General features: G+C 33.8%; 1 protein-coding gene across 1 annotated transcript; it reads right to left on the reverse strand.

The window, feature by feature from the left end:
* Positions 1-2,860: 2,860 nt before the first annotated feature.
* LOC105799640 (secoisolariciresinol dehydrogenase) lies at positions 2,861-12,061 on the reverse strand. The gene is made up of 2 exons (XM_012630311.2): positions 11,920-12,061; positions 2,861-3,784 (listed from the first exon to the last, which is right to left on the reverse strand). The coding sequence occupies exons 1-2, from the start codon at positions 11,958-11,960 to the stop codon at positions 2,992-2,994; spliced, it is 834 nt and encodes a 277-aa protein (XP_012485765.1). The 5' UTR covers positions 11,961-12,061; the 3' UTR covers positions 2,861-2,991.
* Between the last annotated feature and the right edge of the window lie 1,533 nt (positions 12,062-13,594).

Genomic DNA, 13,594 nt, shown 5'->3' on the forward strand with positions numbered 1-13,594 from the left:
TTTTAAATAAAATATTATAATTTAATAAAATGGTTCAAATTTTGTCCATGTGCCTCTATATACCCCATTTTGTCTTCTTATAAATTTTTTAACTTCCTAAAAGAATGAACGCAAGTCATAATTCAAGTTCGGATTCGTTTAAATATCTTAAAATAACAAGAATGTTTTAAAAGGTTTCGTGTTCATTTTCATATGATTTATGAATGTAATAAATATACACAAATTTAATGTTTCATTTACAATCAAAAATTCATTTGATTCTAAGAGTCGCTTAGGCTTGATCTTGAAAGGATGTGGATTGTTTCAAAGACTTGATATTGAAACTAAGATGCTTGTTTGAGAATTTAATTTAGATTCAAGAGTTATTTAGGTTTTCTAGATTTGATCTTGAAAAAACAAATTTAACCTCCTTTCATTGATTGAATTGAATGAAAAGACGACATTTTTTAGAAATGACTTTTGACCTCCTCTCCTCAGTTGAATGGATTGAAAGATGATTTTTCTTCAAAATTGATATCGTGTTTGTCAAAATTTCTTGAAGTTCTTCAATTTCGTCAGAGACTTCTTTAGAGAATTTCTAGACTAAAATTAATCTCCTTATTTATTATATATCTCATATTAATTCAATTAATTAAAGAAAAAAGAATCATTATTTATAAAAGGGTTCTAAAATGATTTAATTTTTTAGTTTATCTCTTTATTAATTTAATTAGACATAAATAATAATAACAAATGATAAATTTGGATTGATCCATCATCTTCCATGAGAAATCTCTTTCTCAAGACGAAATTCTTTCTTGATCTATGTTTTGATGATGTGGACATCTCTTTAAGCTTTTAGGAAGTCATTACGAAAGGTTCTAAATGGCTCCCACCGCCCTTGGGATATTTGAAGTTTAACATTGATACATCAATAAAAGGTGATTTTCCTCCATTTAAAGTTAGTGTTTCTTAGGGTTGAATTTTCTACTGAAGATAAATGGGCTTAGTTACTTTACTGGACCCTCATTTTACAAATATATATTTTTGTACTCTTTTTTATTTCAAATAACGTGTGTATTTAATGTCTCTTTATAATATTTTTCATTTGTTTCAAATAATTATTAACAAATTTATTAAAATTTATTTACCATTTAATATGTCAAAATAATTTAAAATAATTATTTAATAGTTAATTAAAATATTCATATGAATATTAAATATAAAATAAATATAAATATAAAATTATAATTATAAAAAGTAAACATCTATTTCATAATGATTATATAAGTTTTTTATTTATAAATATATAACTTTTATTACCATGAATATGATTTTATTTTTATTTAATAGAAATATTTTAAATATTTTAATTTTAATATTTTATTAAATGAATTTATAAATTCACATATTTTAATAATTTTGTGAAAGTAAAATAATTTTAAATTTTCTATTATATATCATTTTAATCGAATATCCATAATAATAATCACTTCACGACTACATTTGTATTTGAGTCCAAACATCCACCCCAACAATAATAATTAATTTTATCACCACTGCTGTTTTTAAACTCACCGAAAGTAAACACTATTTATCCAAAGAATATCCTTGCTCACTTCTCTGCAGTTGCTAATGCTTTCGATGTTTGAAGCTGAGTTAAGAGCCAACAAAATGGCATTGGAGCTATTTCTCAAGGCTAGTAAGTTTGAATCTCCTGGTTTATTGATTGAACCGGATTCCTCAACTGCTGTTCTCTGGTTTATTGATGCTTCGAAACAGCCATGGAAATTCTGGGAATTATTCAAATTAATTGACAATCTGGTTGAGAAAATTGGCGAGGTTATTTTCACTAACATCTTTAGAGAAGAGAATGGCTTAGCCAATGCCTTGTCTAAGGTCGGACTGTCTCGACATGTTCCTTTGGCAGTAAGCTGATGCGTTTTGTTCCTGGTTCTTCCCTTTTTTGGTGTTTCCTGTATCAAACATTTGGATATTGTGTAGTTTGCTTATTCTGTCCGGGCGCTTGTATCGCCTTATCTTTGGTGTCCTTATTTGTACTTTTAGACTATGATTTTATCTAATTAATAAAACTATTCCTTTAATGATAAAAATATTTATGTTATTTTCTATATTTTATGTGATAAACATTTTATCATATGTGTGATATTTATTGCTTGTTATTTTAACATATTACTAAAAAAATTGTTGATGAATTTAAGATTGTCATTTGCATCAAGACTAAAATTTTAAAATTTAACAAGTAAAAAAATATAAATGATCATATTAAAGAACATAGACTAAATCTAAAAGTTTACGCATAACAAAAGACTAATAACATAATTTAACTAAATAAACATATTTAATTGTAATTGTTAAATTAAAATCGAAATATTACCATTCAAATAATAAAAAACTAAAGATAATTAAATTAAAATTGAGACACTAAATGCACAGTAAAATCTCATCTTAAAAAAAAACCTCTCAATTAAATTAGTTTCGAAATCAACCATCTTAGTTCCATTAGTAATGTTGACCTTAATTATAATAAAACCTTACTCTGCTATACCTAACTCAAAAACTTATTGAAATTTCGATAACATACATGGGCAATTATACACCACCAGTTAGAAGGCCAAATAGGTTTGATATGAGCCAGTCACTGAAGTATAATAATTAATAATAATAATAATAATTTTGCTTCAATTTTTTTCCGAGAAACATTCAAATATAGCAGATGCATCGTCCCTCTGACATACATGAATATGTTTGCTTACTTTTCCAATAGAGGGACCAAACTACAAATTAGAGTATAGTAGAGAAACTACTTTTACCAAGACATGCTTATAAACTATGATTAATCTTGTATCAAGAGCCCAAATTTCCTCTAAATTAAGTTCTTATTCAATTCATTATTTTTTTAGGAATTTACCCATTATTTTTTAATACATGGATGATCGACATTTATATGTATAAAAGATGGACAAGCATTTGCTGAGCAGAATATTGTTCTCAAGAGCCGTCAGGGTATTGGAACATTTGGAGCGACGGATTGACAACAGTAAAGCCCCCATCTATGAACAGATTATGCCCACTGACATATCTTCCCTCCTCACTTGCTAGGTAGAGTGCTGCATTTGCTACATCTTCGGCCTTAAGATACACACCCTTTAGGTTACCCGACTTACTCATCGCTTTCTCCAGCTCCTCATCATTACCTCCCAGGAATCCCGTCGCTAAAGGCGTTGCCAGACCGTAGGGAGACAAGCAGTTCACTCGGATCCCAAATTGCCCCAGCTCCACTGCAGCATTCCTGGTTAGTCCTAGCACTGCATGCTTTGAAGCACAATAAGCATGTGAGGCGACAGCACCGATCAGGGAGCTTACGCTGGATGTCGAAATTATGCTACCACTTCGAGAAGGAACCATCACCCTAGCTGCGTGCTTAATCCCCAGGAAAACCCCAGTTACGTTAACACTAAGAACACGTTCGAAATCTGATTTGTAGTTGTCCATTATGCGAGTCTTGTTGGGATCAACGATGCCGGCGTTGTTGAACATGATGTCCAACTTTCCGTGAGTGGCGACGGCTTTGTCAACAGCATTTTTTATTTGGTCTTCATCAGTGACGTTGCAATGCACGTAGGAACAGTTTGAAGGGCCTATGTCCTCACAAACTCGATGACCTAAATCATCTTGGATATCAGCAATTACAACTTTGGCTCCATGCTGCGCAAACACTTTAGCAGTGCATTTCCCAATACCACTAGCTCCTCCTGTAATTAGTGCTACCTTCCCTTCCAACCTGTACATGAACGATGGTTGAATGGTAATATCATGAATTAAACTCCTGTATTTGTTTATTGTTACACCATCTCAGCCTGGGTTCATGCAGTCGCACACCCTTAAAAGTTTTCAATTAGTAAATCCGGAAATTTATTTCCAATATTGCAAACCCTTGTTCTATTCTCGTACTTAAAAAAAAGTCATGTCTTACCAAAAAAAGAAGTTATGTATTGTTGGGTTTCATGTTTTACTTCAATTTGTTGTGAAGTGGCCATCCATGCAATGACGAACTTAGATTGCATGCTTGCGAGCTCATCTAAGTCCGTGAGCTTTACACTTGCGAGCTCACTTGAAGCTGCGAGCTCAAACAAAGTTGCAAGTTCATTGAAAGTTGCAAGCTCAACCCAAGTTACGAGCTCATCAAAGTGCAAGCTGTTAAGTGTTCCAAATGAAGTGTGAACAGTTTTTTGTATAATCTATTTGTTAAGGTTAACTTGTTGAAACAAGCAGAGTTAATATTGAAATGATGCTTTTATGTGCTGATTTTACCTAATCAGTTTTGTGTACAAGTTTTATCTCTACTTTCTCCAGATTTTCGTGGGATCAGTTGATTACTTGTAACCATTTTCACATTTATATTGTAATTTTTGGAATGAAAAACGATGATGAATATACAAGCAGTTTATTCTATTTGTTAAGTTTTCTTGTTCTTTCTTTCTTTCTTTTTGGATCCAAAACACCAACAATTGGTATCAAGAGCCTATGTCTTTGAGGGCCTTTTGTGTGTATTCCTTGTTGTGAAAAAGAAGTTGACTGCATCTTGTTAGTGTTACCATGTCATCTGAAAGCTTCACACCACCTTCACCTCCTATTTTTACTGGTGAAAACTACCACATCTGGGTAGTAAAGATGAAGACATATCTTTAGGCATATGACTTATGGGAAGTGGTTGAAACAGATAAAGAGTCAACACCCTTGAGAGCTAATCCAACAATAGCTCAAATCAGATAGCATAGTGATAAGGTTGCTAAGAAATACAAAGCTTTATCCCGCCTTCAAAATGGTGCATCAGATGTTATTTTCACAAGAATTATGGCTTGTAAGACACCTAAACAAGCCTAGGACAAATTGAAAGAGGAGTTCCAAGGGACTAAAAAGACAAGCCAGCAATAGCTTTTGAACTTGAGGAGAGACTTTGAAAACCTAGAGATGAAGGAACCTGAAACAATCCAACAGTATGCAGATAGGATCATGTCCATTGTCAATAACATAAGGCTATTTGGTGATTAGTTTAGTGATAGGAGAATTATTGAAAAGGTGATTACAACATTGCCTGAGAAGTATGAGTCTAAGATTTCATATTTGGAGGATTCGAGAGACTTAACAACAATCTCTCTGTTAGAGCTCATAAATGCTCTATATGCACATGAACAAATAAGAGCAAACAGAGAAGAGGGGCACGCTGAAGGTGTTTTCCAAGAAAGAAACAATGAGGGTCCATGCTCTTCAAGCAACAAAGACAAGAAGAAATGAAATGAAAGAAAAGAAAAGAAAGGCTAGAAAGAGATGGTGAGAAGAAAAAGTATCCACCATGCTCTCGTTGCAAAAAGACAAGTCACTCAGAGAAGTTTTGCTGGTTTAGACCTGCTGTGCAGTGTAGAAACTGCAAACAATTTGGCCATATTGAAAAAGTTTGCAAAAACAAAGGGCAGTAGCAACAACAGCAAACCAATTAGGCTCAAGCCACTGATGAAAATCAAGATCAATAGGAGCTCGCATTCACTACTTTATGCTTCGTAATCAATAACAAAGTTAAGAAAAACTGGTTGATTGACAATGGTTGCACAAATCATATTGTTTCAAATGAAAGCATGTTCAAAAGGATTTATAGATCCTTCAGTTCAAGAATCAGAGTTGGAAATGGCCAAATCATTGAAGCTGAGGGAAAGAGAGATGTTCAGGTTACCATTCCTACAGGTACAAAAGTTAATACTGATTTCTTTTTGTACTTGATATAGATCAAAACTTGCTCAGTGTTGGTCAGCTTGTTGAGAAAAATTATTTTGTTGTTTTTTAAAAGAATAAATGTGTTATATTTGATTCAACTAGTCATGAGCTTATGTCAACCTCTAAACTAAAACTTAGTTACCTTTAAAGCTTAATCCAATTCAGCTGATGGTTCTGACTTGTGGCACAAGAGATTGGGACATGTCAATTTCAGGTTACTTGATATGTTGTATAAGCATGGTTTGCTTGAGAACATGTTTGAAGTTGCTGAGCAAAGTGTAATGTGCGAGGTATGTCAGTTTAGGAAGCAAGCAAGGCTCTGATTTCCTGTCAAGAAAGCATGGCGAGCTACTAAGAAGTTACATCTAATTCACACAGTTATATGTGGACCAATGAAGATTGTTTCACTCAGCAATAACATGTATTTCATTCTGTTTATTGATGACTAAACTAGATACTTTTGGGCGTATTTTTTCAAAGCCAAGTTTGAGGTTGTTGAGGTTTTTTGGAAGTTCAAGGTTGCTGTTGAAAACCAAGCTTGTTGTAAGCTTAGAAGACTCAAGTCTGACAATGAGACTGAGTATACTTCTGAAAAGTTTCAAAAGTTTTGTGAATATGATGGAATCGAGCATCAACTGATAAACACATACACCCCTGAACAAAATGGTGTATGTGAGAAGAATAAAACAATGATAAATATGTCAAGATGTTTATTGTTTGAAAAGAAGCTCCCAAATAAGCTGTGGGCTAAAGATACGAGCACTTTTGTTTATCTACTTAATAGATTGCCAACAAGAGTTCTGAAAAACATGACACCTTTTAAAAGATGGTTTGGATTCAAGGCTTCAGTGTCACACTTGAAGATCTTTGGTTGCTTGTGTTATATGTTAAGTATGACTCCTATTTTCAGTCAAATTTGAGAAATAATCTTTTAGTTAAACTCTGTTTATTTGTTTCAGTCAAACACTGATTAGTTTAGATTATTTTATTATTTGACATATGAATTTAGCCTATAAATAGGCCCTTTTACAACCTTAGTAAAAACACCCATTAGAAATTAGAACTCATAACACATTTAGAGAATTTTGTGTTTACATTTTGAGGGTTCTTTGTTTTCGGGTTTTTGGGGTTTAGTTTTATCTCCATCTTTTGTACTCTTCGTTCTTTCGCCATTATAGTAAAATTATTTTTGCCCGTGGTTTTTTATCCTCTTTGGAGGGGTTTTTCCACGTTAAATTTGTGTGTTCAATTTTTTAATTTATTTCACTTTTTTGTTACTTGTTGCTTAATCGGGTCGATCCCTAATAAGTGGTATCAGAGCTAGTTCAATTTTTCATAGATCAGCCCATTCAGATATGACAACAACAAGGTTTGAAATTGAGAAGTTCGATGGTGAGATAAATTTCAACTTGTGGCAAGTTCGGATGAAGACAATTCTAGTTCAATCCGGTTTGAAAAAGGTTGTTACCGGGAAAAAACCTGAGAATCTAAATAAAACAGAATGGGAAGAGCTTGATGAAAAGGCCTTGTCTACAATCCAGTTGTGCCTCGCGATTACGGTATTGCAAGAGGTATTGATGGAGAAGACCTCATCCGCCTTGTGGAAAAGGTTAGAAACTCTTTATGCGACTAAGTCTCTGGCTAACCGTTTAGTGTTGAAACAACGTCTATTTATGTTTCGCATGGACGAAGGTGAGCTTCTTAGAGATCACATCATTCAATTTATTACTCTTTTAAATGATTTAAAGAACGTTGAGGTTCATATTGATGATGAAGATCAAGCTATGCTATTATTGTGCTCTTTACCCCCTTCATACAAGTTTTTCAAGGAGACCCTGATTTATGGTTGAGACAAAATCTCGTTCGAAGATGTGAAGGGTCATTTGTTGAGTAGAGACAAACTCGACAATGAGCTTCATTTGGATAGCAAGGCAGATAGACAAGCTTCCGTTTTAGTAGCATCAAAGAAACGAGACAAAAGGTGTCGCTATTGTAAAAAGTTAGGTCATGTTAAAGCGGATTGTTATAAACTGCGAAATAAAATAGCTGCTGAGAGTACGAGGAAGATGTAACTGGTGCTAATTTGGCCGATGAAAGCGATGATAATTTCTTGTTAGTGTCAACGAGCGATAACTCCAAGCTCACGTCCAAGTAGATCCTAGATTCGGGATGTTCTTTCCACATGTGTCCCAATAGAAAATGGTTCTCTACATACAGTTCGGTTGAAAGTGGAGTTGTGCGCATGGGAAACGATTCATTTAGTAAGGTAGTTGGTATTGGAACTGTTAAAATCAGAACACACGATGGGACAATTAGGACACTCTTAGATGTCAGGTATGTACCTGATTTACGAAAGAATCTCATCTCCTCGAGTATTTTAGACTTGAAAGGATGCAGAATCAACATCGAGTCGAGTGGTATTAAAGTATCTCGTGGAGCTCTCGTTTTGTTAAAAGGTAAAAAAAACTGGCAATCTTTATATTCTGAAAGGTTCTACAGTGACCGGTGAAATCGGACGTCCCTCATCTGTTACAGAGTCGAAGTCAACTCGTTTGGAGCGGAGGCAACTTGGTCATAGGAGGGAAAAATGTATGACCGTTTCGTTGAAGAGAGGTTCTCTTTTGGATGCAGGTTTTGAAAAGTTAGGGCACTGTGTTCGTGAAAATCAGACCCGGGTTAGTTTTGATTTGGCAGTGTACAAGTCGAAGGCTAGAAATCTTCTAGTTTCTAAGCACAGATTCGACTCAATTAATTCCCTGCATAGTTCAAGATAGGCTTGTGGCGGGATTTGGCAAAGATGGTGTTGTGGAAATATGAGTCAAGGTGGAGATTTGTTAAGTATGACTCCTATTTCAGTCAAATTTGAGAAATAATCTTTTAGTTAAACTCTGTTTATTTGTTTCAGTCAAACACTGATTAGTTTAGATTATTTTATTATTATTTGACATATGAATTTAGCCTATAAATAGACTCTTTTACAACCTTAGTAGAAACACCCATTAGAGATTAGAACTCATAACACATTTAGAGAATTTTGTGTTTATGTTTTGAGGGTTCTTTGTTTTCGAGTTTTTGGGGTTTAGTTTTATCTCCATCTTTTGTACTCTTCGTTCTTTTTTCATTATAGTAAAATTATCTTTTCCCGTGGTTTTTTATCCTCTTTGGAGGGGTTTTTTCACGTTAAATTTGTGTGTTCAATTTCTTAATTTATTCCGCTTTTTTATTACTTGTTGCTTAATCGGGTCGATCCCTAACATTATACACTTATTCCTATTGTTAAGAGGAATAAGCTGGAAAGAAAAGCACAACCAAATATATTTGTTGGTTATAATAATTGTAAGAAGGGGTATAAGATCTTTGATCCTTTTATCAGTAAAGTGTTTGAGAGCAGGGATGTCAAGTTTGATGAAAAAGCTCTTTGGAATTGGGAAGCTACAGAAGCTGAAATGGTTAAACAAAGTCAGACTAAGTTGAATGTGCAACCTAATTAAGCTCAAAACAAATATGATGATTGTCTCGCTGACTTACCAATCAGAGGCACTAGGCTTATTTCTAATATATATGAAAGATGTGATATTGTTGTGCTAGAGCCTATTAGCTATGAAGAGGCAACAAAAAAAATGGTTGGAAAGAAGCTATGGAAGCTAAGATAGCCATAATTAAGAAGAATGAGACTTGGGAATTGGTTGACAGACCAGTTTGCAAGAAGGTTATTAGGCTGAAATGGGTCTACAGAACCAAGTTAAAAGTTGATGGTTCAGTAAAAGACTCAAAGCCAAGCTAGTTGCAAAGGGATCTAATAAATAATATGGTGTTAACTATGCTGAAACCTTTGCACCCATAACTAGATTGGACACCATTATACTGCTATTAACTATGGCAGTTCAGAAAGGGTGGAAGGTACATCAGCTTGATGTAAAGTCAGCATTAAGTTTATGTTGAAAAACCAGCGGGATTTGTAGTTAATGGTGATGAATAAAATGTATGCAAGCTAAAGAAGGTTTTATATGGCCTGAAACAGGCTCTGCGAGCTTGGTACGACAAAGTTGACAAGCACCTTTTGAGTTTGGGATTTGAGAGGAGCATTAGCGAATCCACCTTGTATGTAAGGAAAGAAGGGAAAAAGACCTCACTGATAGTTTCCCTGTATGTTGATGATCTATTAGTGAATAGCAGTGGCGAAAACCTGCTAATGGAGTTCAAGAAACAAATACAAGTTGAATTTGAAACGTTTGATCTTGGAGACATGACCTATTTTCTTGGTCTAGAACTGTTTCAGTCAGATCAAAGAATCTTTATTTGTCAAAAGAGCTTTGCCTTAAAGACCATGAATAGATTTTGCATGGAAAACTGCAAGCCAGTAGACAATCTTATTGCACAAGGTGAAAAACTCTCAAGCCAGAATGTTTTTGAAAAAGTTGATGAAGGCATATATATAAGAGCCTTATAGGATGGTTGCTTTATTTGAGAACATCAAGGCAAGATATTATGTTTGTTGTTAGTTTGCTTTTGAGATTTATGCATTACTGTAATGTGGTTCATTTTAAAACAGCAAAAGGGTTCTCAAGTACGTCAAAGGAACCCTGGGTTATGGAATTAAATATGTGAAGGGGAATGAGTTGAAGTTGATTAGTTTCACAAATAATGATTGGGCTAGTTCTGTTAAAGATATAAAGAGCACTTCAGGGTACTTCTTCACTTTGGGATCTAGTGTATTCAGTTGGAGCTCAAAGAAGCAATAGACTATTACACAATCAATTGCTGAAGCTGAGTACATTGCAGCTGCTGCAACTGTAAGCCAAGCACTTTGGCTAAGGAAATTGACGTCTGATTTAAATTTTGAGCAAGTGGAAGCAACAAAGATACATTATGACAATAAATTTGTTGTTGCAATTGCAAAGAACCCTGTCTTCTATGGCAAGAAAAAACACTTCAAAATAAAATACCACTTTGTTAGAGAGGTCGAGCAATCAAATGGAGTGAAGATGGTTCATTACAATTCAGATGATCAATTTGCTGATATTCTCACAAAACCTTTTAGAAGGTTGAGGTTTGAGAGGCTAAGAAATGATATTGGAGTTCGCAACATTATGGCCAACGAGGATTGTTGTAAAGTGGCCATCCATGCAATGACAAACTCAGGTCACACACTTGCGAGCTCATCTAAGTCTGTGAGCTTTACACTTGCGAGCTCATTTAAAGCTGCAAACTCACCGAAAGTTGTAAGCTCAAACAAAGTTGCGAGCTCTTCGAAAGCCGCAAGCTCAAACAAAGACGCAAACTCATCAAAGATGCAAGCTCATCAAAGTGCGAGCTATTAAATATTTTGGCGAACCCCCAAATGAAGTGCGAACAGGGTTCGCATGTGGTGAAATTGATTTTTTTTTTGTATAATTTGTTTGTTAAAGTTAACTTGTTGAAACAAGCAGAGTTAGTAGTGAAATGATGTTTTTAGGTACTAATTTTACCTAATCAGTTTTGTTTACAAGTTTTATCTTTGTTTTCTCAAGATGTTTAGTGGGATTAGTTGATTACTTGTAACCATTTTCACCTTTATATTGTAATTTTTAGAATGAAAAATGATGATAAATATACAAGCAGTTTATTCCATCCGCTAGGTTTTCTTGTTCTTTCTTTCTCTTTGGATTTAAAACACCGACACGATCCTATTTGTTTAACAAAAAAAAAGGAAAAGGAAAAGAACCTTGACTGCAAGCTATCCTTTTAGACATAAAATAAAAAGGAGAATCTATTCCAGATGATAATTCAGACCCAAATAATTAAGTTATAAATGGGAGAAGATGAGTACTATAAGTGAAGCTTAAGATTATTACTCCGACGCCAGGTATTGAGTTTTCCGGAATTCTACATGCTATAGTATTAAGCAAAGATACGAGTGCTGAAACAATGGAATCCGGAAATTACACATATATGTATGAGTGAAACTAATGCTGTATTGCTAACTACAAAGTGCTTTTGGTCGTATCAGGCACCGCCCACAAATGGGAAATTAATCTAAGAAATGGAGCTTTTGGCCAATCACAACTCAAGGAACAAAGATAACCCTTTATCTGTGTTTATATATTTTAAAGAGAGAATATTTCAAACAACTATAATAAAAAATGAGAGAAACAAAGAGAAAGGCACCTCTTTGTGAGTAGTGAGATGAACGATGAAGTAGCTGCCATGATTTCCTGCAATGACTTTTCTGCTTCAAAAGCGGCTTGCGATCGGACGACGACGAGAAATGCACTTATTAATAAAATAAAGTCTGTTTCTTTTTTTAATAATTGAGTATTGTCGTATTCGAAGACCGGGACTGTCACGGCAGTTAAGGGCCCCCACCCCTATGTCTTGGCTTAAATGAAAAGAAAAAGAAAAAGAATTTTAAAATAATTAAAATTAATTACGTTATCAATAAAAATAGAGGTAAACTATATTAGTAGTGAAGTAAATTTCTTTGATTTTTTATCTATTTTATTTTGTTGTTTAGTTCATCACCTCGTTAATCGTTATTAAAATTGTTATAATAGTAATTTTAATTTTTATATTTATATATTGTGTTAATTTAATATTGATTATAAAAAGATTTAGTCCTATGTAATTTGATTTTTTAGTTTAGTTTTTCTTTAATTTATAATAATTTTTATAATTTTTAATTATTATTTATATAATTTTTTATTTTTTTATACAATATATAGAAGTATCTATAGTTCCTCCCAACCATTAAATAGGAGGATAAATGCATTGTAATGCGCTCAAATCCACGTCTGTCGATACTAACAACAATATCAATATCAATCAAGTTAAGACTGAGTTGGTTTATATAATTTTCTATAAGTTTTTATAATTTTTTAATAATGTTTCTATAATTTCTACAATATTTTCATAATATTTAATATTTTATAATTTTCTAAAGTATTTTTATAAAATTTTTAATAATTATTAGGCTTAAATGCTAAAAAACTTTCATAAAATAATTAAAAAATCAATTAAATCATCATAGAATAATTAAAAAATCAATTAAGTTATCATGTCAGCCACCTTGTGATCATTTTTTTACGTTAACAATCACATCATCACTTAACAGTTTGTCAAAGCTTTGAAAATAAAATCTATTTCAGTGACTTAATTGAGTGTAATTCATAATTAAAAAGTCCAATGGAGTGTTTTTATGAGTAGCTTATTTTAAATTTATTTTACAATGGTTGTTTTAATATTTAAGCTTAAAACTTTCTTTGCAGATTTTATGTAAGTAACACTACATCAAAACAGACTTTTAGCGGCGTTTTTAGCGGCGTTTGGATAAAAAACGCCTCTAAAGATCGATCATTAGCGGCGCATTACGGAAAACGCCGCTGAAAATAAGCATTAGCGGTGTTTTTGAGAAAGCGCTGCAAAAAACCTAAGCGAAACGACATCGTTTCCCGAGCTTTCAGGGATTTAGCGGCGTTTTTAAGAAAGCGTCGCTAATGCTCAGGGATTTAACGACGTTTTTGGAAAAGCGCTGCAAAAATCCTAAGCCCAACGCGTTTTCTGAGCTTTTGGGGATTTAGCGGCGTTTTTAAGAAAGCGCCGCTAATGCTCAGGGCTTTAGCGGCGTTTTTGGGAAAGCGCCGCAAAAAATCCTAAGCCCAACGACGCTGTTTTCTGAGCTTTCGGCGATTTAACGGTGTTTTTAAGAACGCGCCGCTAATGCTCAGGGCTTTAGCGGCGTTTTTGGGAAAGCGCCGCAAAAAAACCTAAGTCCAACGGCGCCGTTTTCTGAGCTTTCGGGGATTTAGCGGCGTTTTTAAGAAAGCGCCGCAAGAAAACCTAAGCC

This window comes from Gossypium raimondii, chromosome 9 (genome assembly GCF_025698545.1).
Source record: "Gossypium raimondii isolate GPD5lz chromosome 9, ASM2569854v1, whole genome shotgun sequence".
In the NCBI taxonomy this organism is placed as follows: domain Eukaryota; kingdom Viridiplantae; phylum Streptophyta; class Magnoliopsida; order Malvales; family Malvaceae; genus Gossypium; species Gossypium raimondii.

Bases quoted from the DNA above. Each gene is read 5' to 3' on its own strand.
- LOC105799640 (XM_012630311.2), bottom strand. From the start codon at position 11,960: ATGGCAGCTACTTCATCGTTCATCTCACTACTCACAAAGAG. The intron at 3,785-11,919 runs GTGCCTTTCTCT...GTTCATGTACAG, and splicing joins ATCTCACTACTCACAAAGAG to GTTGGAAGGGAAGGTAGCAC.